The sequence below is a fragment of the Sphaerodactylus townsendi genome, linkage group LG08 (assembly GCF_021028975.2).
Source record: "Sphaerodactylus townsendi isolate TG3544 linkage group LG08, MPM_Stown_v2.3, whole genome shotgun sequence".
Lineage (NCBI taxonomy): Eukaryota > Metazoa > Chordata > Lepidosauria > Squamata > Sphaerodactylidae > Sphaerodactylus > Sphaerodactylus townsendi.
The window spans coordinates 11,140,610-11,164,092 of NC_059432.1; the positions used below are offsets into that span (position 1 = coordinate 11,140,610).

The window sequence follows — 23,483 nt, forward strand, 5'->3', positions numbered from 1 at the left end:
CCACCCCCCCCCCCCCCCACCCCCCCCCCCCCCCACCCCCCCCCCCCCCCACCCCCCCCCCCCCCCACCCCCCCCCCCCCCCACCCCCCCCCCCCCCCACCCCCCCCCCCCCCCACCCCCCCCCCCCCCCACCCCCCCCCCCCCCCACCCCCCCCCCCCCCCACCCCCCCCCCCCCCCACCCCCCCCCCCCCCCACCCCCCCCCCCCCCCACCCCCCCCCCCCCCCACCCCCCCCCCCCCCCACCCCCCCCCCCCCCCACCCCCCCCCCCCCCCACCCCCCCCCCCCCCCACCCCCCCCCCCCCCCACCCCCCCCCCCCCCCACCCCCCCCCCCCCCCACCCCCCCCCCCCCCCACCCCCCCCCCCCCCCACCCCCCCCCCCCCCCACCCCCCCCCCCCCCCACCCCCCCCCCCCCCCACCCCCCCCCCCCCCCACCCCCCCCCCCCCCCACCCCCCCCCCCCCCCACCCCCCCCCCCCCCCACCCCCCCCCCCCCCCACCCCCCCCCCCCCCCACCCCCCCCCCCCCCCACCCCCCCCCCCCCCCACCCCCCCCCCCCCCCACCCCCCCCCCCCCCCACCCCCCCCCCCCCCCACCCCCCCCCCCCCCCACCCCCCCCCCCCCCCACCCCCCCCCCCCCCCACCCCCCCCCCCCCCCACCCCCCCCCCCCCCCACCCCCCCCCCCCCCCACCCCCCCCCCCCCCCACCCCCCCCCCCCCCCACCCCCCCCCCCCCCCACCCCCCCCCCCCCCCACCCCCCCCCCCCCCCACCCCCCCCCCCCCCCACCCCCCCCCCCCCCCACCCCCCCCCCCCCCCACCCCCCCCCCCCCCCACCCCCCCCCCCCCCCACCCCCCCCCCCCCCCACCCCCCCCCCCCCCCACCCCCCCCCCCCCCCACCCCCCCCCCCCCCCACCCCCCCCCCCCCCCACCCCCCCCCCCCCCCACCCCCCCCCCCCCCCACCCCCCCCCCCCCCCACCCCCCCCCCCCCCCACCCCCCCCCCCCCCCACCCCCCCCCCCCCCCACCCCCCCCCCCCCCCACCCCCCCCCCCCCCCACCCCCCCCCCCCCCCACCCCCCCCCCCCCCCACCCCCCCCCCCCCCCACCCCCCCCCCCCCCCACCCCCCCCCCCCCCCACCCCCCCCCCCCCCCACCCCCCCCCCCCCCCACCCCCCCCCCCCCCCACCCCCCCCCCCCCCCACCCCCCCCCCCCCCCACCCCCCCCCCCCCCCACCCCCCCCCCCCCCCACCCCCCCCCCCCCCCACCCCCCCCCCCCCCCACCCCCCCCCCCCCCCACCCCCCCCCCCCCCCACCCCCCCCCCCCCCCACCCCCCCCCCCCCCCACCCCCCCCCCCCCCCACCCCCCCCCCCCCCCACCCCCCCCCCCCCCCACCCCCCCCCCCCCCCACCCCCCCCCCCCCCCACCCCCCCCCCCCCCCACCCCCCCCCCCCCCCACCCCCCCCCCCCCCCACCCCCCCCCCCCCCCACCCCCCCCCCCCCCCACCCCCCCCCCCCCCCACCCCCCCCCCCCCCCACCCCCCCCCCCCCCCACCCCCCCCCCCCCCCACCCCCCCCCCCCCCCACCCCCCCCCCCCCCCACCCCCCCCCCCCCCCACCCCCCCCCCCCCCCACCCCCCCCCCCCCCCACCCCCCCCCCCCCCCACCCCCCCCCCCCCCCACCCCCCCCCCCCCCCACCCCCCCCCCCCCCCACCCCCCCCCCCCCCCACCCCCCCCCCCCCCCACCCCCCCCCCCCCCCACCCCCCCCCCCCCCCACCCCCCCCCCCCCCCACCCCCCCCCCCCCCCACCCCCCCCCCCCCCCACCCCCCCCCCCCCCCACCCCCCCCCCCCCCCACCCCCCCCCCCCCCCACCCCCCCCCCCCCCCACCCCCCCCCCCCCCCACCCCCCCCCCCCCCCACCCCCCCCCCCCCCCACCCCCCCCCCCCCCCACCCCCCCCCCCCCCCACCCCCCCCCCCCCCCACCCCCCCCCCCCCCCACCCCCCCCCCCCCCCACCCCCCCCCCCCCCCACCCCCCCCCCCCCCCACCCCCCCCCCCCCCCACCCCCCCCCCCCCCCACCCCCCCCCCCCCCCACCCCCCCCCCCCCCCACCCCCCCCCCCCCCCACCCCCCCCCCCCCCCACCCCCCCCCCCCCCCACCCCCCCCCCCCCCCACCCCCCCCCCCCCCCACCCCCCCCCCCCCCCACCCCCCCCCCCCCCCACCCCCCCCCCCCCCCACCCCCCCCCCCCCCCACCCCCCCCCCCCCCCACCCCCCCCCCCCCCCACCCCCCCCCCCCCCCACCCCCCCCCCCCCCCACCCCCCCCCCCCCCCACCCCCCCCCCCCCCCACCCCCCCCCCCCCCCACCCCCCCCCCCCCCCACCCCCCCCCCCCCCCACCCCCCCCCCCCCCCACCCCCCCCCCCCCCCACCCCCCCCCCCCCCCACCCCCCCCCCCCCCCACCCCCCCCCCCCCCCACCCCCCCCCCCCCCCACCCCCCCCCCCCCCCACCCCCCCCCCCCCCCACCCCCCCCCCCCCCCACCCCCCCCCCCCCCCACCCCCCCCCCCCCCCACCCCCCCCCCCCCCCACCCCCCCCCCCCCCCACCCCCCCCCCCCCCCACCCCCCCCCCCCCCCACCCCCCCCCCCCCCCACCCCCCCCCCCCCCCACCCCCCCCCCCCCCCACCCCCCCCCCCCCCCACCCCCCCCCCCCCCCACCCCCCCCCCCCCCCACCCCCCCCCCCCCCCACCCCCCCCCCCCCCCACCCCCCCCCCCCCCCACCCCCCCCCCCCCCCACCCCCCCCCCCCCCCACCCCCCCCCCCCCCCACCCCCCCCCCCCCCCACCCCCCCCCCCCCCCACCCCCCCCCCCCCCCACCCCCCCCCCCCCCCACCCCCCCCCCCCCCCACCCCCCCCCCCCCCCACCCCCCCCCCCCCCCACCCCCCCCCCCCCCCACCCCCCCCCCCCCCCACCCCCCCCCCCCCCCACCCCCCCCCCCCCCCACCCCCCCCCCCCCCCACCCCCCCCCCCCCCCACCCCCCCCCCCCCCCACCCCCCCCCCCCCCCACCCCCCCCCCCCCCCACCCCCCCCCCCCCCCACCCCCCCCCCCCCCCACCCCCCCCCCCCCCCACCCCCCCCCCCCCCCACCCCCCCCCCCCCCCACCCCCCCCCCCCCCCACCCCCCCCCCCCCCCACCCCCCCCCCCCCCCACCCCCCCCCCCCCCCACCCCCCCCCCCCCCCACCCCCCCCCCCCCCCACCCCCCCCCCCCCCCACCCCCCCCCCCCCCCACCCCCCCCCCCCCCCACCCCCCCCCCCCCCCACCCCCCCCCCCCCCCACCCCCCCCCCCCCCCACCCCCCCCCCCCCCCACCCCCCCCCCCCCCCACCCCCCCCCCCCCCCACCCCCCCCCCCCCCCACCCCCCCCCCCCCCCACCCCCCCCCCCCCCCACCCCCCCCCCCCCCCACCCCCCCCCCCCCCCACCCCCCCCCCCCCCCACCCCCCCCCCCCCCCACCCCCCCCCCCCCCCACCCCCCCCCCCCCCCACCCCCCCCCCCCCCCACCCCCCCCCCCCCCCACCCCCCCCCCCCCCCACCCCCCCCCCCCCCCACCCCCCCCCCCCCCCACCCCCCCCCCCCCCCACCCCCCCCCCCCCCCACCCCCCCCCCCCCCCACCCCCCCCCCCCCCCACCCCCCCCCCCCCCCACCCCCCCCCCCCCCCACCCCCCCCCCCCCCCACCCCCCCCCCCCCCCACCCCCCCCCCCCCCCACCCCCCCCCCCCCCCACCCCCCCCCCCCCCCACCCCCCCCCCCCCCCACCCCCCCCCCCCCCCACCCCCCCCCCCCCCCACCCCCCCCCCCCCCCACCCCCCCCCCCCCCCACCCCCCCCCCCCCCCACCCCCCCCCCCCCCCACCCCCCCCCCCCCCCACCCCCCCCCCCCCCCACCCCCCCCCCCCCCCACCCCCCCCCCCCCCCACCCCCCCCCCCCCCCACCCCCCCCCCCCCCCACCCCCCCCCCCCCCCACCCCCCCCCCCCCCCACCCCCCCCCCCCCCCACCCCCCCCCCCCCCCACCCCCCCCCCCCCCCACCCCCCCCCCCCCCCACCCCCCCCCCCCCCCACCCCCCCCCCCCCCCACCCCCCCCCCCCCCCACCCCCCCCCCCCCCCACCCCCCCCCCCCCCCACCCCCCCCCCCCCCCACCCCCCCCCCCCCCCACCCCCCCCCCCCCCCACCCCCCCCCCCCCCCACCCCCCCCCCCCCCCACCCCCCCCCCCCCCCACCCCCCCCCCCCCCCACCCCCCCCCCCCCCCACCCCCCCCCCCCCCCACCCCCCCCCCCCCCCACCCCCCCCCCCCCCCACCCCCCCCCCCCCCCACCCCCCCCCCCCCCCACCCCCCCCCCCCCCCACCCCCCCCCCCCCCCACCCCCCCCCCCCCCCACCCCCCCCCCCCCCCACCCCCCCCCCCCCCCACCCCCCCCCCCCCCCACCCCCCCCCCCCCCCACCCCCCCCCCCCCCCACCCCCCCCCCCCCCCACCCCCCCCCCCCCCCACCCCCCCCCCCCCCCACCCCCCCCCCCCCCCACCCCCCCCCCCCCCCACCCCCCCCCCCCCCCACCCCCCCCCCCCCCCACCCCCCCCCCCCCCCACCCCCCCCCCCCCCCACCCCCCCCCCCCCCCACCCCCCCCCCCCCCCACCCCCCCCCCCCCCCACCCCCCCCCCCCCCCACCCCCCCCCCCCCCCACCCCCCCCCCCCCCCACCCCCCCCCCCCCCCACCCCCCCCCCCCCCCACCCCCCCCCCCCCCCACCCCCCCCCCCCCCCACCCCCCCCCCCCCCCACCCCCCCCCCCCCCCACCCCCCCCCCCCCCCACCCCCCCCCCCCCCCACCCCCCCCCCCCCCCACCCCCCCCCCCCCCCACCCCCCCCCCCCCCCACCCCCCCCCCCCCCCACCCCCCCCCCCCCCCACCCCCCCCCCCCCCCACCCCCCCCCCCCCCCACCCCCCCCCCCCCCCACCCCCCCCCCCCCCCACCCCCCCCCCCCCCCACCCCCCCCCCCCCCCACCCCCCCCCCCCCCCACCCCCCCCCCCCCCCACCCCCCCCCCCCCCCACCCCCCCCCCCCCCCACCCCCCCCCCCCCCCACCCCCCCCCCCCCCCACCCCCCCCCCCCCCCACCCCCCCCCCCCCCCACCCCCCCCCCCCCCCACCCCCCCCCCCCCCCACCCCCCCCCCCCCCCACCCCCCCCCCCCCCCACCCCCCCCCCCCCCCACCCCCCCCCCCCCCCACCCCCCCCCCCCCCCACCCCCCCCCCCCCCCACCCCCCCCCCCCCCCACCCCCCCCCCCCCCCACCCCCCCCCCCCCCCACCCCCCCCCCCCCCCACCCCCCCCCCCCCCCACCCCCCCCCCCCCCCACCCCCCCCCCCCCCCACCCCCCCCCCCCCCCACCCCCCCCCCCCCCCACCCCCCCCCCCCCCCACCCCCCCCCCCCCCCACCCCCCCCCCCCCCCACCCCCCCCCCCCCCCACCCCCCCCCCCCCCCACCCCCCCCCCCCCCCACCCCCCCCCCCCCCCACCCCCCCCCCCCCCCACCCCCCCCCCCCCCCACCCCCCCCCCCCCCCACCCCCCCCCCCCCCCACCCCCCCCCCCCCCCACCCCCCCCCCCCCCCACCCCCCCCCCCCCCCACCCCCCCCCCCCCCCACCCCCCCCCCCCCCCACCCCCCCCCCCCCCCACCCCCCCCCCCCCCCACCCCCCCCCCCCCCCACCCCCCCCCCCCCCCACCCCCCCCCCCCCCCACCCCCCCCCCCCCCCACCCCCCCCCCCCCCCACCCCCCCCCCCCCCCACCCCCCCCCCCCCCCACCCCCCCCCCCCCCCACCCCCCCCCCCCCCCACCCCCCCCCCCCCCCACCCCCCCCCCCCCCCACCCCCCCCCCCCCCCACCCCCCCCCCCCCCCACCCCCCCCCCCCCCCACCCCCCCCCCCCCCCACCCCCCCCCCCCCCCACCCCCCCCCCCCCCCACCCCCCCCCCCCCCCACCCCCCCCCCCCCCCACCCCCCCCCCCCCCCACCCCCCCCCCCCCCCACCCCCCCCCCCCCCCACCCCCCCCCCCCCCCACCCCCCCCCCCCCCCACCCCCCCCCCCCCCCACCCCCCCCCCCCCCCACCCCCCCCCCCCCCCACCCCCCCCCCCCCCCACCCCCCCCCCCCCCCACCCCCCCCCCCCCCCACCCCCCCCCCCCCCCACCCCCCCCCCCCCCCACCCCCCCCCCCCCCCACCCCCCCCCCCCCCCACCCCCCCCCCCCCCCACCCCCCCCCCCCCCCACCCCCCCCCCCCCCCACCCCCCCCCCCCCCCACCCCCCCCCCCCCCCACCCCCCCCCCCCCCCACCCCCCCCCCCCCCCACCCCCCCCCCCCCCCACCCCCCCCCCCCCCCACCCCCCCCCCCCCCCACCCCCCCCCCCCCCCACCCCCCCCCCCCCCCACCCCCCCCCCCCCCCACCCCCCCCCCCCCCCACCCCCCCCCCCCCCCACCCCCCCCCCCCCCCACCCCCCCCCCCCCCCACCCCCCCCCCCCCCCACCCCCCCCCCCCCCCACCCCCCCCCCCCCCCACCCCCCCCCCCCCCCACCCCCCCCCCCCCCCACCCCCCCCCCCCCCCACCCCCCCCCCCCCCCACCCCCCCCCCCCCCCACCCCCCCCCCCCCCCACCCCCCCCCCCCCCCACCCCCCCCCCCCCCCACCCCCCCCCCCCCCCACCCCCCCCCCCCCCCACCCCCCCCCCCCCCCACCCCCCCCCCCCCCCACCCCCCCCCCCCCCCACCCCCCCCCCCCCCCACCCCCCCCCCCCCCCACCCCCCCCCCCCCCCACCCCCCCCCCCCCCCACCCCCCCCCCCCCCCACCCCCCCCCCCCCCCACCCCCCCCCCCCCCCACCCCCCCCCCCCCCCACCCCCCCCCCCCCCCACCCCCCCCCCCCCCCACCCCCCCCCCCCCCCACCCCCCCCCCCCCCCACCCCCCCCCCCCCCCACCCCCCCCCCCCCCCACCCCCCCCCCCCCCCACCCCCCCCCCCCCCCACCCCCCCCCCCCCCCACCCCCCCCCCCCCCCACCCCCCCCCCCCCCCACCCCCCCCCCCCCCCACCCCCCCCCCCCCCCACCCCCCCCCCCCCCCACCCCCCCCCCCCCCCACCCCCCCCCCCCCCCACCCCCCCCCCCCCCCACCCCCCCCCCCCCCCACCCCCCCCCCCCCCCACCCCCCCCCCCCCCCACCCCCCCCCCCCCCCACCCCCCCCCCCCCCCACCCCCCCCCCCCCCCACCCCCCCCCCCCCCCACCCCCCCCCCCCCCCACCCCCCCCCCCCCCCACCCCCCCCCCCCCCCACCCCCCCCCCCCCCCACCCCCCCCCCCCCCCACCCCCCCCCCCCCCCACCCCCCCCCCCCCCCACCCCCCCCCCCCCCCACCCCCCCCCCCCCCCACCCCCCCCCCCCCCCACCCCCCCCCCCCCCCACCCCCCCCCCCCCCCACCCCCCCCCCCCCCCACCCCCCCCCCCCCCCACCCCCCCCCCCCCCCACCCCCCCCCCCCCCCACCCCCCCCCCCCCCCACCCCCCCCCCCCCCCACCCCCCCCCCCCCCCACCCCCCCCCCCCCCCACCCCCCCCCCCCCCCACCCCCCCCCCCCCCCACCCCCCCCCCCCCCCACCCCCCCCCCCCCCCACCCCCCCCCCCCCCCACCCCCCCCCCCCCCCACCCCCCCCCCCCCCCACCCCCCCCCCCCCCCACCCCCCCCCCCCCCCACCCCCCCCCCCCCCCACCCCCCCCCCCCCCCACCCCCCCCCCCCCCCACCCCCCCCCCCCCCCACCCCCCCCCCCCCCCACCCCCCCCCCCCCCCACCCCCCCCCCCCCCCACCCCCCCCCCCCCCCACCCCCCCCCCCCCCCACCCCCCCCCCCCCCCACCCCCCCCCCCCCCCACCCCCCCCCCCCCCCACCCCCCCCCCCCCCCACCCCCCCCCCCCCCCACCCCCCCCCCCCCCCACCCCCCCCCCCCCCCACCCCCCCCCCCCCCCACCCCCCCCCCCCCCCACCCCCCCCCCCCCCCACCCCCCCCCCCCCCCACCCCCCCCCCCCCCCACCCCCCCCCCCCCCCACCCCCCCCCCCCCCCACCCCCCCCCCCCCCCACCCCCCCCCCCCCCCACCCCCCCCCCCCCCCACCCCCCCCCCCCCCCACCCCCCCCCCCCCCCACCCCCCCCCCCCCCCACCCCCCCCCCCCCCCACCCCCCCCCCCCCCCACCCCCCCCCCCCCCCACCCCCCCCCCCCCCCACCCCCCCCCCCCCCCACCCCCCCCCCCCCCCACCCCCCCCCCCCCCCACCCCCCCCCCCCCCCACCCCCCCCCCCCCCCACCCCCCCCCCCCCCCACCCCCCCCCCCCCCCACCCCCCCCCCCCCCCACCCCCCCCCCCCCCCACCCCCCCCCCCCCCCACCCCCCCCCCCCCCCACCCCCCCCCCCCCCCACCCCCCCCCCCCCCCACCCCCCCCCCCCCCCACCCCCCCCCCCCCCCACCCCCCCCCCCCCCCACCCCCCCCCCCCCCCACCCCCCCCCCCCCCCACCCCCCCCCCCCCCCACCCCCCCCCCCCCCCACCCCCCCCCCCCCCCACCCCCCCCCCCCCCCACCCCCCCCCCCCCCCACCCCCCCCCCCCCCCACCCCCCCCCCCCCCCACCCCCCCCCCCCCCCACCCCCCCCCCCCCCCACCCCCCCCCCCCCCCACCCCCCCCCCCCCCCACCCCCCCCCCCCCCCACCCCCCCCCCCCCCCACCCCCCCCCCCCCCCACCCCCCCCCCCCCCCACCCCCCCCCCCCCCCACCCCCCCCCCCCCCCACCCCCCCCCCCCCCCACCCCCCCCCCCCCCCACCCCCCCCCCCCCCCACCCCCCCCCCCCCCCACCCCCCCCCCCCCCCACCCCCCCCCCCCCCCACCCCCCCCCCCCCCCACCCCCCCCCCCCCCCACCCCCCCCCCCCCCCACCCCCCCCCCCCCCCACCCCCCCCCCCCCCCACCCCCCCCCCCCCCCACCCCCCCCCCCCCCCACCCCCCCCCCCCCCCACCCCCCCCCCCCCCCACCCCCCCCCCCCCCCACCCCCCCCCCCCCCCACCCCCCCCCCCCCCCACCCCCCCCCCCCCCCACCCCCCCCCCCCCCCACCCCCCCCCCCCCCCACCCCCCCCCCCCCCCACCCCCCCCCCCCCCCACCCCCCCCCCCCCCCACCCCCCCCCCCCCCCACCCCCCCCCCCCCCCACCCCCCCCCCCCCCCACCCCCCCCCCCCCCCACCCCCCCCCCCCCCCACCCCCCCCCCCCCCCACCCCCCCCCCCCCCCACCCCCCCCCCCCCCCACCCCCCCCCCCCCCCACCCCCCCCCCCCCCCACCCCCCCCCCCCCCCACCCCCCCCCCCCCCCACCCCCCCCCCCCCCCACCCCCCCCCCCCCCCACCCCCCCCCCCCCCCACCCCCCCCCCCCCCCACCCCCCCCCCCCCCCACCCCCCCCCCCCCCCACCCCCCCCCCCCCCCACCCCCCCCCCCCCCCACCCCCCCCCCCCCCCACCCCCCCCCCCCCCCACCCCCCCCCCCCCCCACCCCCCCCCCCCCCCACCCCCCCCCCCCCCCACCCCCCCCCCCCCCCACCCCCCCCCCCCCCCACCCCCCCCCCCCCCCACCCCCCCCCCCCCCCACCCCCCCCCCCCCCCACCCCCCCCCCCCCCCACCCCCCCCCCCCCCCACCCCCCCCCCCCCCCACCCCCCCCCCCCCCCACCCCCCCCCCCCCCCACCCCCCCCCCCCCCCACCCCCCCCCCCCCCCACCCCCCCCCCCCCCCACCCCCCCCCCCCCCCACCCCCCCCCCCCCCCACCCCCCCCCCCCCCCACCCCCCCCCCCCCCCACCCCCCCCCCCCCCCACCCCCCCCCCCCCCCACCCCCCCCCCCCCCCACCCCCCCCCCCCCCCACCCCCCCCCCCCCCCACCCCCCCCCCCCCCCACCCCCCCCCCCCCCCACCCCCCCCCCCCCCCACCCCCCCCCCCCCCCACCCCCCCCCCCCCCCACCCCCCCCCCCCCCCACCCCCCCCCCCCCCCACCCCCCCCCCCCCCCACCCCCCCCCCCCCCCACCCCCCCCCCCCCCCACCCCCCCCCCCCCCCACCCCCCCCCCCCCCCACCCCCCCCCCCCCCCACCCCCCCCCCCCCCCACCCCCCCCCCCCCCCACCCCCCCCCCCCCCCACCCCCCCCCCCCCCCACCCCCCCCCCCCCCCACCCCCCCCCCCCCCCACCCCCCCCCCCCCCCACCCCCCCCCCCCCCCACCCCCCCCCCCCCCCACCCCCCCCCCCCCCCACCCCCCCCCCCCCCCACCCCCCCCCCCCCCCACCCCCCCCCCCCCCCACCCCCCCCCCCCCCCACCCCCCCCCCCCCCCACCCCCCCCCCCCCCCACCCCCCCCCCCCCCCACCCCCCCCCCCCCCCACCCCCCCCCCCCCCCACCCCCCCCCCCCCCCACCCCCCCCCCCCCCCACCCCCCCCCCCCCCCACCCCCCCCCCCCCCCACCCCCCCCCCCCCCCACCCCCCCCCCCCCCCACCCCCCCCCCCCCCCACCCCCCCCCCCCCCCACCCCCCCCCCCCCCCACCCCCCCCCCCCCCCACCCCCCCCCCCCCCCACCCCCCCCCCCCCCCACCCCCCCCCCCCCCCACCCCCCCCCCCCCCCACCCCCCCCCCCCCCCACCCCCCCCCCCCCCCACCCCCCCCCCCCCCCACCCCCCCCCCCCCCCACCCCCCCCCCCCCCCACCCCCCCCCCCCCCCACCCCCCCCCCCCCCCACCCCCCCCCCCCCCCACCCCCCCCCCCCCCCACCCCCCCCCCCCCCCACCCCCCCCCCCCCCCACCCCCCCCCCCCCCCACCCCCCCCCCCCCCCACCCCCCCCCCCCCCCACCCCCCCCCCCCCCCACCCCCCCCCCCCCCCACCCCCCCCCCCCCCCACCCCCCCCCCCCCCCACCCCCCCCCCCCCCCACCCCCCCCCCCCCCCACCCCCCCCCCCCCCCACCCCCCCCCCCCCCCACCCCCCCCCCCCCCCACCCCCCCCCCCCCCCACCCCCCCCCCCCCCCACCCCCCCCCCCCCCCACCCCCCCCCCCCCCCACCCCCCCCCCCCCCCACCCCCCCCCCCCCCCACCCCCCCCCCCCCCCACCCCCCCCCCCCCCCACCCCCCCCCCCCCCCACCCCCCCCCCCCCCCACCCCCCCCCCCCCCCACCCCCCCCCCCCCCCACCCCCCCCCCCCCCCACCCCCCCCCCCCCCCACCCCCCCCCCCCCCCACCCCCCCCCCCCCCCACCCCCCCCCCCCCCCACCCCCCCCCCCCCCCACCCCCCCCCCCCCCCACCCCCCCCCCCCCCCACCCCCCCCCCCCCCCACCCCCCCCCCCCCCCACCCCCCCCCCCCCCCACCCCCCCCCCCCCCCACCCCCCCCCCCCCCCACCCCCCCCCCCCCCCACCCCCCCCCCCCCCCACCCCCCCCCCCCCCCACCCCCCCCCCCCCCCACCCCCCCCCCCCCCCACCCCCCCCCCCCCCCACCCCCCCCCCCCCCCACCCCCCCCCCCCCCCACCCCCCCCCCCCCCCACCCCCCCCCCCCCCCACCCCCCCCCCCCCCCACCCCCCCCCCCCCCCACCCCCCCCCCCCCCCACCCCCCCCCCCCCCCACCCCCCCCCCCCCCCACCCCCCCCCCCCCCCACCCCCCCCCCCCCCCACCCCCCCCCCCCCCCACCCCCCCCCCCCCCCACCCCCCCCCCCCCCCACCCCCCCCCCCCCCCACCCCCCCCCCCCCCCACCCCCCCCCCCCCCCACCCCCCCCCCCCCCCACCCCCCCCCCCCCCCACCCCCCCCCCCCCCCACCCCCCCCCCCCCCCACCCCCCCCCCCCCCCACCCCCCCCCCCCCCCACCCCCCCCCCCCCCCACCCCCCCCCCCCCCCACCCCCCCCCCCCCCCACCCCCCCCCCCCCCCACCCCCCCCCCCCCCCACCCCCCCCCCCCCCCACCCCCCCCCCCCCCCACCCCCCCCCCCCCCCACCCCCCCCCCCCCCCACCCCCCCCCCCCCCCACCCCCCCCCCCCCCCACCCCCCCCCCCCCCCACCCCCCCCCCCCCCCACCCCCCCCCCCCCCCACCCCCCCCCCCCCCCACCCCCCCCCCCCCCCACCCCCCCCCCCCCCCACCCCCCCCCCCCCCCACCCCCCCCCCCCCCCACCCCCCCCCCCCCCCACCCCCCCCCCCCCCCACCCCCCCCCCCCCCCACCCCCCCCCCCCCCCACCCCCCCCCCCCCCCACCCCCCCCCCCCCCCACCCCCCCCCCCCCCCACCCCCCCCCCCCCCCACCCCCCCCCCCCCCCACCCCCCCCCCCCCCCACCCCCCCCCCCCCCCACCCCCCCCCCCCCCCACCCCCCCCCCCCCCCACCCCCCCCCCCCCCCACCCCCCCCCCCCCCCACCCCCCCCCCCCCCCACCCCCCCCCCCCCCCACCCCCCCCCCCCCCCACCCCCCCCCCCCCCCACCCCCCCCCCCCCCCACCCCCCCCCCCCCCCACCCCCCCCCCCCCCCACCCCCCCCCCCCCCCACCCCCCCCCCCCCCCACCCCCCCCCCCCCCCACCCCCCCCCCCCCCCACCCCCCCCCCCCCCCACCCCCCCCCCCCCCCACCCCCCCCCCCCCCCACCCCCCCCCCCCCCCACCCCCCCCCCCCCCCACCCCCCCCCCCCCCCACCCCCCCCCCCCCCCACCCCCCCCCCCCCCCACCCCCCCCCCCCCCCACCCCCCCCCCCCCCCACCCCCCCCCCCCCCCACCCCCCCCCCCCCCCACCCCCCCCCCCCCCCACCCCCCCCCCCCCCCACCCCCCCCCCCCCCCACCCCCCCCCCCCCCCACCCCCCCCCCCCCCCACCCCCCCCCCCCCCCACCCCCCCCCCCCCCCACCCCCCCCCCCCCCCACCCCCCCCCCCCCCCACCCCTCTTCTCTTCTTCCCTCCCTCCTAATTACTGTGATTGTCCTTTCTCACTCTCTGTACTTTTGCTTCCCATGCAATGCCTTGGTGTATGAGGTACCTGCCGTTGTAGCTCTGTCAGTAGTGTGGAATGTAGGTTGTTTCGACCCTACATTTTGCTTTCTCCTGAGGCTGTTTCATAATAAAGAAATCATCTGAACACAAAGTCCCGTTATTGAACCGTCCAGGGGGCATGACACTATGACAGTGATGGCGAACCTTTTAGAGACCGAGTGCCATGGGCAGAGCAAGGGAAAACTGCGTCCGGGGCACGTGCCCCTGCCACACCCTTGCCTGCCCCTGCCCTTTCCTGGAATCCCCCAAAACAGCCCTGTCACACCCCTGGAATGCCCTTGCCACATCCCCGCAGGGGCACACACCCAATGCGTGGCGCACCCCTCTCCTCCTTGATGCTATGCCACTGCCGAGTGCCCAAACTGGGGCAATGGCGCGCGTGCCCACAAAGAAGGCTCCGAGTGGCACCCATGCCATAGGTTCGCCACCACTGCACTATGACATTGTTTTGTACTTGTTTTGAACAGTCTTTGAGCTGAAACCTGGGACAGAAACCTACAAAATAAAGCAGTCCTGGGGCACATGACTTACCACAGGAAGGCAGCTATCGTGGTGATGCTATAAAAGAGCTCGGTTGCTTGGTGTTTGAAGGAATGAAACCCCACAGGCATTTAGCCTCTTTTTTTGGTTCAACCCTAGGGGTCGGCGTGAGAGGCCCATCGGGTTTCCCTGGAAAGGCTGGACCTGCCGGCCGACCGGGCGCAATGGGAGCTCCAGGTCAAAAAGGAGAAAAAGGAGAAACACCAGGTAAGATATCTTATTTGTTAGACAGTCCGTTGTTCTGGCACTAGAAGTCTAAAGACTTTTTCCGGAAGCTGTTTCATTATAAAGAAATTATCTGAACACAGAGTCTCGTTATTGAACCATCCAGGGAGCATGACACTATGACGCTGTTTTTATATTTGTTTTGATTTACACTGTCATTGCTATGAATGGTCTTTGGGTTGAAACCCGGGACAGAAACCTACAAAATTAAAGCAGTCCTGTGGCACATGAATTACCACAGGAAGGCAGCCATCATGGTGATGATATAAAACAGCTTTCTCTTGGTTGCTTGGTGTTTGAAGGAATGAAACCCCACAGGCATTTGGCCTTTTTTTTTGTCCAACCCTAGCGGTCGACATGAGAGGCCGACCGGGTTTCCCTGGAGAGGCTGGATCTGCCGGCCGACCGGGCGCAATGGGAGATAAAGGTCAAAAAGGAGAAAAAGGAGAAACACCAGGTAAGATATCCTATTTGTTTGACAGTCGGTTGTTCTAGCATTAGAGTCTCCATCATATGGCAAGAAACGTAATGGCAACCAGGCTGGTAGTGAAAGGCTTAAAAATAACTCTCCCTCCGCAATCATTTTCAACAAAAAACTCTTTCATGAAGCTTGTTCCCCATAGCCATTACTGCACCATTTCAAATTTTAATATTTAACCTATAGTAAGGCCTTTTGTAGGGTTCCACTTTTTAATTTATTTACATAATTTATAATCCCCGTTTCTTACTTGGACTTAAGGCAGATTACACAGCGTGAGTCAATACAATGGACAGGTGGGACATTTAACCTTCTGTAACATTTGACCTATAGTAATGCCTTTTGTAGGGTTGCATCTTTTTATGGACATTATCTGTAGCCCATGTTTCTCACTTGAATGTCACATATAGTACAGAGAGTGAGTCAATACAATGGACAGATTTGACATTCAATAAACAATGCATTGGAATTAGGGTTGTGGAAGTGAACAGAAACCCAAAAACAGAACTGAAGAAAAGCCTAAGTAATGACATTAACATGACATTAAAAGACACAGATTCCAGGCCCCGAATTATTTATGTGGGAAACTTTGTGAATAAATTTACTGTCCTAGATTCTCAGATTTCACTGGAAAAAGAAGTCGTCTCTAGGTCTTCTGTATCCACAAACTGGAGGCAAAACGTGGCTGATTACGCACTGCCAGCCTTTCCTGGGTCTGCCCCGCTCTGGCGTGAAAAGTCACACCAGAAGTGTTCTTGCTTTCCTGGGGGAATGTGAGAAGCACCCACAACCAAGTTGGGACAGGAAATCTTGCCCTGACTCGCCTCCTTTCTTGGTGCGCTGCCAACAGGAAGTACATTGGAACACGATTTCTTGCCCTAACACCAGATGCCCCCCATTACATTAGTTTCAACCTGGAAAAGTGGCCTGTTCCCTTCAGGCTGAAAACGGTGTGATGGGAACTACACTTCCCATGAGACCCTGGGGCTCACAAGGTCTCCTGGGAAGTGTAGTTCCCACCAGGCCATTTTCAGCCTGAAGGAAACAGGCTACTTCTCCAGCCTGCACTCTTTCACAAATGTAAGTATATGCGGGGGGCCACCATGGGTAGACGGGGGAGATTTCCCGCCCCCCAGGCATGCCCAGTGCAACGGTAGCTCCATTTCTGCCTAACAAAATTCCTGTCCCACTGCATCCCTTGGCGCTGGTGGGTAATTGGCCTGTGAGGAGTTTTCTGCCTCGTTTGCACAGACAACACTGTGGCGACATGCCTCAGGGCAGGATAGGATGTAGTACAGCAAATGCCTATCAGACAAATCTCCAAGGAATGGGATACCACGAATCTTGCAGGCAGCCTTTGGCTGAACCTCTCCTGCAGCTGGGTTAAAATCAATAAGGAACAAAACTGAATCTTTAGTGCTGAACTACAGTGGGACCTCTAATTTCGTCGATAATCCATCCGAAAGCCATCGACTAAATTCGAAATTGACTAAATTCGAGGCGAACTTTCCCAGAGGAATCAATGCAAATCCAGTTAATTCGTTCTGAGCACCCAAAAATAATGGCAAAAACACAACTTTTTGAGTAAAAATACAGTGTTTACTGAATATAAAAGACAGCTTCACATGATTAAAAGGCCATTTCAAACATTTAAGATGAATATTCAACCTGAACACGAACATTTAACCTGCAGAAACTTATTCTATGGAAAGAAACTCTGCCTTATGCACACATTCTGGGGTCATTTCCCTTCTTCCCTTCTTGATCTTTTGGCACTAGGACCAGGTTCACATTCAGACCCACGGTGGACAAAAAAAGGTGTCCAAAGAGGTTTGTTTCTGCCGCCTCTTCAAGATTTTTCTAAAGTGGGTCAAGACATTGTCATTGAACAAGTTGCACACACGACTTGCCACAGCTTTGTCCGGGTGATTTTTCTCCACAAACTCCTGCATCTTCCCCCACATGCCTAACAGTCCCTTAATTTCTGAAGAAGGCACATTTCCCCCTGCCTCTTCCTCCTGATCTGAAGCAACTGCTTCATCTGCTGTGTGTTGCACCTCAAGTTGAAGATCTTGACGCTCCTCAGTGGTGAGCTCTCACTGTGGTCATCCACCAAGAGAAGATTGAGGAGAGTTTTGAAGCTCTGCCCCACCTTTCTCTCTTGTAAGAAGACTCAAGGCGGCTTACAAACGCCTTTCCTTTCCTCTCCCCACTCTTTGTGAGGTCTGTGGGGCTGAGAGAGGTCTGAGGGAACTGTGACTTTCCCAAGGTCACCCGGCAGGCTTCATGCGGGGGAGTGGGGAATCAAACCCAGTTCTCCAGATTAGAGTCCATTGTTCTTAACCATGGGCTCTAGTAGGACGTTTTGGAGGTCATTCATTCATAGAACAGCTGGATTTAGTTCCCAAAGCACTTTAGGGACCAAACAGATTCTCAAAGTAGAAACTTTTAAGAGTCAAAGCTCCCTTCACCCGACCTGAGTAGAAATGGAGATTTGTTGGTCTTTATATCCCATTCAGAAGGTGGGAGAGTATCATAAAGAATGCTTTTAAATGATGAAGAGGTACAGTGTATATTGTAAGGAGCTTGGCTAGAGTAGAGGGGAAATGCTTGGGGGCAGAAAATTAGTACCTGTAGTGATCTTGATCCTCTTTGATCTGAGATTGCAAATGCCAATCTTGATCCTCTTTGATCTGAGATTGCAAATGCCTTAACAGTCCAGGTGCTCAGGAGCAGCAGCAGCAGAAGGCCCTTGCTTTCACCTCCTGCATGTGAGCTCCCAAAGGCACCTGGTGGGCCACTGCGAGTAGCAGAGAGCTGGACTAGATGGACTCTGGTCTGATCCAGCTGGCTTGTTCTTATGTTCTTATGTTCTTAACTCTTCAACATCCTCACGAGTCACCTCCAACCCCAAGGACTTCCCCAGTTCAACCAATTTTCTGCAGCAGACTTGTCTTCACTGGCACCCTCTCCATGCTGAGTGACACTGTGTATGCCAGTGCGCCTTTTGAATTTTTCAAACCAGCCGCTGCTAGCCTTAAAATCACTAAGTTCACCTGTGCTGCTCACAGGCATTTTCTTAATAAGATCTGCATACTGCAATCTGGCCTTTTCACATATGAAACAGATATCCCCCTCAGAAACAGAATCCCCATCCAATTGTTTCTTGTTTATCCAAATTAGCAACAACTGTTCCACATCTTCAATTGCTTATGATCTCCTTTTTGTAAGCATAGGAGCAGCAGTGGCGTAGGAGGTTAAGAGCTCGTGTATCTAATCTGGAGGAACCGGGTTTGATTCCCAGCTCTGCCGCCTGAGCTGTGGAGGCTTATCTGGGGAATTCAGATTAGCCTGTGCACTCCCACACACGCCAGCTGGGTGACCTTGGGCTAGTCACAGTTCTTCGGAGCTCTCTCAGCCCCACCTACCTTACAGGGTGTTTGTTGTGAGGGGGAAAGGGCAAGGAGATTGTCAGCCCCTTTGAGTCTCCTGCAGGAGAGAAAGGGGGGATATAAATCCAAACTCTTCTTCTTCTTCTTTTTGCCACATTTATTTTTATTATTATTATTATTATTATTATTATTATTATTATTATTATTATTATTATTATTATTATTATTATTATTATTATTATTATTATTATTATTATTATTATTATACAAAACAGTTATACACAGCAAACAAGATCAATATGCTGGATTTTGTATTACATCACACGTCGGACACTTCCCAAGCATCTAGGACTGTGTGATGTATCTATCAACAATGCGTGCAGAGCCGAGTAGGGTGGCCTTTTGCAGCTGATTATTATTATTATTATTATTATTATTACATATTACATACATATTATTACATATTATTATTATTATTATTGTTGTTGTTGTTGTTGTTGTTGTTGTTGTTGTTGTTGTTGTTGTTGTTGTTGTTGTTGTTGTTGTTGTTGTTGTTGTTGTTGTTAAGCAGCACGATTAATTTTGATAAACCGCCCCACCCCTCGGCGAAGGGCTTCATGCGGTGTACAACAAAATCACAACTAAAACAATGTGCACAATAAATAAGTGATAAGTAGTTAAAATACATAACTCAGAATAAGCAGCATTCTAAAACCCAGTAAAACAATATTAATAATACTAATGCTAATGATGGCTCCCAGTCCCAAGGCCGGGAGGGGACAGACGATACCGAAAGATGTCACACCAGTAGTGCCAATGATGGTACAGCACGCAACACAGGGACATCCAATCCGCAGCTGGCCTCCCCAAAAGCCCGGTGGAACAATTCGGTCTTACAGGCCCTGCGGAAATCACTAAGATCCCGCCGGGCCCGCACCGCTGGTGGAAGTGTGTTCCATTAGGCAGGGGCCAGGGCCGTAAAAGCCCTGGCCCGGGCAGAGGCCAGCCGCATCACAGAGGGGCCAGGGATCATCAGCAAGTTGGCCTCAGCAGAACGCAGAGGCCCACCAGGGACATATGGGGTGAGACGGTCCGTTTTAATTGCTTCCCTTTTTGCTATGCTGGAGCTTATGGTGGATGGCGACTTCCCATACATGCGGGCCAGTTCAGCAATCCTAATGCCCCTTTCGTATTTTCCAATGATTTCTTTTTTCACTGAAATAGTGTTCCTGGCCTTTCTCTTGGAAGGGCTGCTGGCAGCTCCCTTTGGTCCCATTACGAAAAAGTTAGTTTCACTTTCAGCTCTTTTGCCCCCCACACACACCCTAATTAAAGGAGCCAAAAAGTTCACCCTTTTGGTTTTCAAAAAGCTGCCCCACACAACACTAACTAAAATGAGCCAAAACTTTACTTTCTCCACTTCACTTTCTCCAGAAGGGCCCCCGTCTCCCCCCCCCCACACACAACTGAGCACTGCATGTCAAAGGAGGCAAAATGAACGTGCCACAAAGCAGGCAAAGGTTGCACCCCCTCCCCCCCCATGCACATCACTTAATTACCTGGCGCTAAGTAAGCTTTCTCACAACAGAAACTCTCAATACTGCACAGTAGCTCTGTTCTCGGAAGTCCTCAGCAGTCCCTTTGGCCCCATTATGAAAGGAAAGGGCAATTAGTTTCACTCTCCGCATTCTTGCACCAAACGAAATTAGAGGCGATCGACGAAATTAGAGACAAATTTTCAGAGGGGGGAAATCGACGAAATTAGAAACCGACGAAATTCGAGGTCAACGAAATTCGAGGTTCCACTGTATGCTATTCCCAACGGTATTTCTTTCCCTTAGCCACTGACATCTTCCAGCGGCAAATATTTTATCTGGAGTCCATATTCCGGGAGCTTCGTGATGAATGTAACGATTACAAACAAGGTAAGACGCTGTGAGTTTAACCATTCGGTCAGCACCGTGAGATCCCACCTCACATGACACCCCAAGCCAGGGGCGTAACGAGGCAAACTGTAGCCCTGGGCAAAACCTGAGTTGGATGGCCCCCCATGGGCAGCCACTCCACCACGACCAATTTTTTTTTGCACCAGGACATTGGTGCCTGCAGGAGGTGCATTTTTAGACATATCAGCACCATAAGGACAGTCTCCTGATGACACACTGAAATTTTGGTGCTGCTAACCTAAAAACTGCGCCCCCTGCAGGCAAAAATGGAAAACCACTAAAAATATCCAAAAACGAACCCTGCATTTTGATGCCCCCCATGAGGTGGTGCCCTGGGCAGATGCCCACCTTGCCCAATGGGCATTACGCCCCTGCCCCAAGCCCCATCCTTAGCCTACACCCCCTGTCAGATCTGTGCCGCTCTTCCTTGTGGCCCACTGGAGAGGGTTGGTGTGAAGGATGCAGTCATGGGGACGGATTAGAAAAAAAGTAAAGAGTTTTTCGCTACCTGTACTTCTTTTCTCTGCACCCAGTGGTGCTACTGCAGGGGCTGACAGTCGGACAGAAGACTTTCATTTCAACCCACCAGCACGACACTTTTGCTAACGGCAGAGCCCGGTGTGCGAAAGCTGGAGCTGCCCTGGCTTGCCCCAAGAATGCCGACGAGAATGCCGCTGTTCAGGAACTAGCAAAGAGAGGTGCCAAGTTTGCGTTCCTCGATGTAAATTACCTCCAGACAGAGGGCCACTTTGTATACGAAAACGGAAAGGCATTAGAGTACACCAACTGGGAAAAAGGAGAGCCCAATAACTACAAAGGAACGGAGGACTGTGTTGTTATCACACCCGAAACTGCACAGTGGAATGACTACAGCTGTGAGCAGAAAGGTCTAATTATTTGTGAATTCTGACCTGTTTCTAAAGAGAGCGACATTTCAGGGTTCCGCGTGGTTTAGCGCAGGGAAACGTTTCAGGCGGGTAAGAGAAAGTGAGGTTCCCAAGCATGAGAAAGCAACCCATCCCTGTGTAGCTCACCTAGACTGGAGTTCCCCATCATTGCCCCTGTGGGCAACACAGCGTCCAATGACATCGTTCCTGGTACCTTTCAAGTGCATTGAGAAAGTGGGCGGGGCCAGTGGGGCACCTGCTCTTAAATGCACAAATGACATCATATTAAACAGAACTTCTGTCTAAATTGTATACCCTCACCCCCTCACTCCCTTTCCACGCCAATCTCCTAAAAGATTAGTCAAATGTTTGCAAAACAGTTTCAGGACCCCCCCCCCTTTGGTTCACACTTACTCCCCTGAAATGATTCCTGGCTGCCATTTTCTGTTTTTCCCTGCTTCCCCCCCCCCCCCCAATGCATGATCAAATCGGTGCTTCTATACTTCATAGCATTGTGCTGCAATTCCCTGGGTTTTTCTGTAGTTGATGCTGTGAAGATTCAGCCCCACCACCGACCCCCAATATGCTCTGAAATGCTCCAAAACAGGGTAAGGTGCCTCTGCAGGCCAGGAGTGAGCTCACGAAAGAGACAGCACACAAATGAAGCCTTTTAAAAAAAAAACGTTTCAGCCAAAATAATTGCTAGAAAAGAGGATGCATTTTAAAAGTTTTGAGCTGTAAATAAAACATTTTGGGGGGAAACAATGCAGAACTCCTCAGAGGAAATGTTTTATATCCTACCTCAAAATATTTTAAAGTTTCTGTGAGAAAAGGGCCATTTTGTGCCTGGCCCCACCTCCCATGGCAGCCATTTTGTGATTGTGCCCACCATCTTTGGTCATAATTCTAAGGATTCTTTGGAATTCAGATGGAGTATGGGGGGGGTGTAGTCACAAAATACTATCACAAAATGGCTGCCGAAAGAGGAGGGATCAATGGCTCTGCCGCTTCCCTCAGTTATACAGTTAAGACCGTTGTGTTGTAGCGGCAATTGCTGTCAAAGTAATGATTTTAAAAATCTGCACAGCCCATTAAATCTTCAATAGCCAATTAAAAGCCTTGCTGAGCAAAAGTCCACCTGGCTCCATCTATTTTCTAAAAACACTTTCTGGGCCCCATATTGGTGACTCCGAACTATTGGTACTATTGACTACAGCCTCCGAATTCACAGCTGTCGATAGAAAAGGTTAAGTTGTTAGCCCTTTTGATTCAGAGATGTAAAGGGTAGACATTTCCCTTTTATTTCCATGAATTTAGCTTGGTTTTGGAAAATATCACAAGCAAAGCAGGATATTTCTTTTGTTCCACTATTGCCCCTAATCCAGTCACCAACAGAATAGCACAAAAAGCTAGTAAATGTTGGAATCACTGGGATAAATGTATATCATACTGCTAGAACAAGCCGAAGACTTCACAATACTTCAGCTGAGTTTATGTCTGTCCATGTTCAAATTTGGGTTTTAATCCTTTTTAGCCACGCTGAGCTTTTGAGAAGGGTGGGATAGAAATGTTTTAAACAAACATGATCCTTGTATCGCCTTTCATTCTGGAAAATGAACAGTTTCTCCCCAGCCTTCGTTCAGCAATGCAATGTCAGGTCTAGGGTTGCATTCAAACATCATGCTAAGTAGCTATTTCACAAAGATAACCATACTCGCGCATGCCTTCAATTCCCAGCGGAGAACTTCTAATAAAACAATTCCTGCTTTAAACAAGTGTAAAATGTGATAAACTAGCACTGAAACCATCTGGAGAATCCTTGCTTACGGAGAACAGTGCTTTGATGAGGGATTGGGATCTTTTCAACTGAATGTTAGATAACTTCTAAAAGCCTTCAAGCTTACTATATCTAATTTATGGCTTACGTCTATTACAGTTCTCGATTTCTTAACAGAAGAGTCATTTTATACCAAATGTGTGAAGCAACATCCATATATTTTTGAATGGACAGGGTTCTCTTCCGGCCCAGTCTACACTGTGAGGCCCATCTGTACTTATAAACATACAGCTGTGTAGCAGTGGCCCAGAGATGCGCACTCTCCAAATGAAAATAATCCCACTGAATAGGAAACATTCACATTTTGAGCCAGGTATCTGTGTTCCTACTTTGTGCCATAAAAGAAGAGAGAGGGAAGATGGAATCTTACGGCCCCATGCAACCAACTTGTGGCATGCCTTTAGTGGCAAATTTCAGCTTATCATGACATTTGACTGCAGCCCTTGTGCCTAGATCAGGGTCTCCAACATGGTACCCATGGGTGCTATGACACCAAGAGTTTCTAGAAAGTAGGTGGGACTCTTCCTTAGGAAGGCTTATGATTGGCCACTGGTGATCTGACTGGCTCTGCAGTTTTAAATAATGTTGTTTCAGAAGCAGTTACCTCTGCAGCATTTTAAAAAAATTACCCACCTCCTCAGCACTTGGGCTTCCTCTGTGTGTGTGTGTGGTTGTGTCTCTTGCAGCAGACCTAATAGAGAAAAGAGTGGATTTTATTAGCAATAATAATTAAGAATCAATCCTACGGCCGTAACTAGACAGCATGTGGTAAATTTTTAATTATGCTTATACTTGAGGCAGAAGACGTCGGGAAATACTCATCCCCTTTTTCTGTAGCGTTATTTTTGTTATTGCTTTCTTAACAATTTCTTTGTTGTTGCTTTCTTTGCTATTGTTTTCTTAACAATAAAAATGATTTGCATTGAAAACATAACTGTTGGGTCAATTACGTGAATCAATTTCATTTCCCCAGCATGCCTGCCCCTATATACCTTCCATAGGGGCCT

General features: G+C 72.2%; 1 protein-coding gene across 1 annotated transcript in view; it reads left to right on the top strand.

Annotated features, from left to right (window-relative positions):
- The window catches only part of LOC125438290 (mannose-binding protein-like), a 35,981-nt gene extending 14,682 nt beyond the window's left edge, over positions 1–21,299 (top strand). The window contains exon 4 of the mRNA XM_048506632.1: positions 20,286–21,299. Coding sequence (XP_048362589.1) covers positions 20,286–20,662 — 377 coding nt within the window. The 3' untranslated portion in view covers positions 20,663–21,299. The remainder of the gene's footprint in view (positions 1–20,285) is intronic.
- The last annotated feature ends 2,184 nt before the right edge of the window (positions 21,300–23,483 follow it).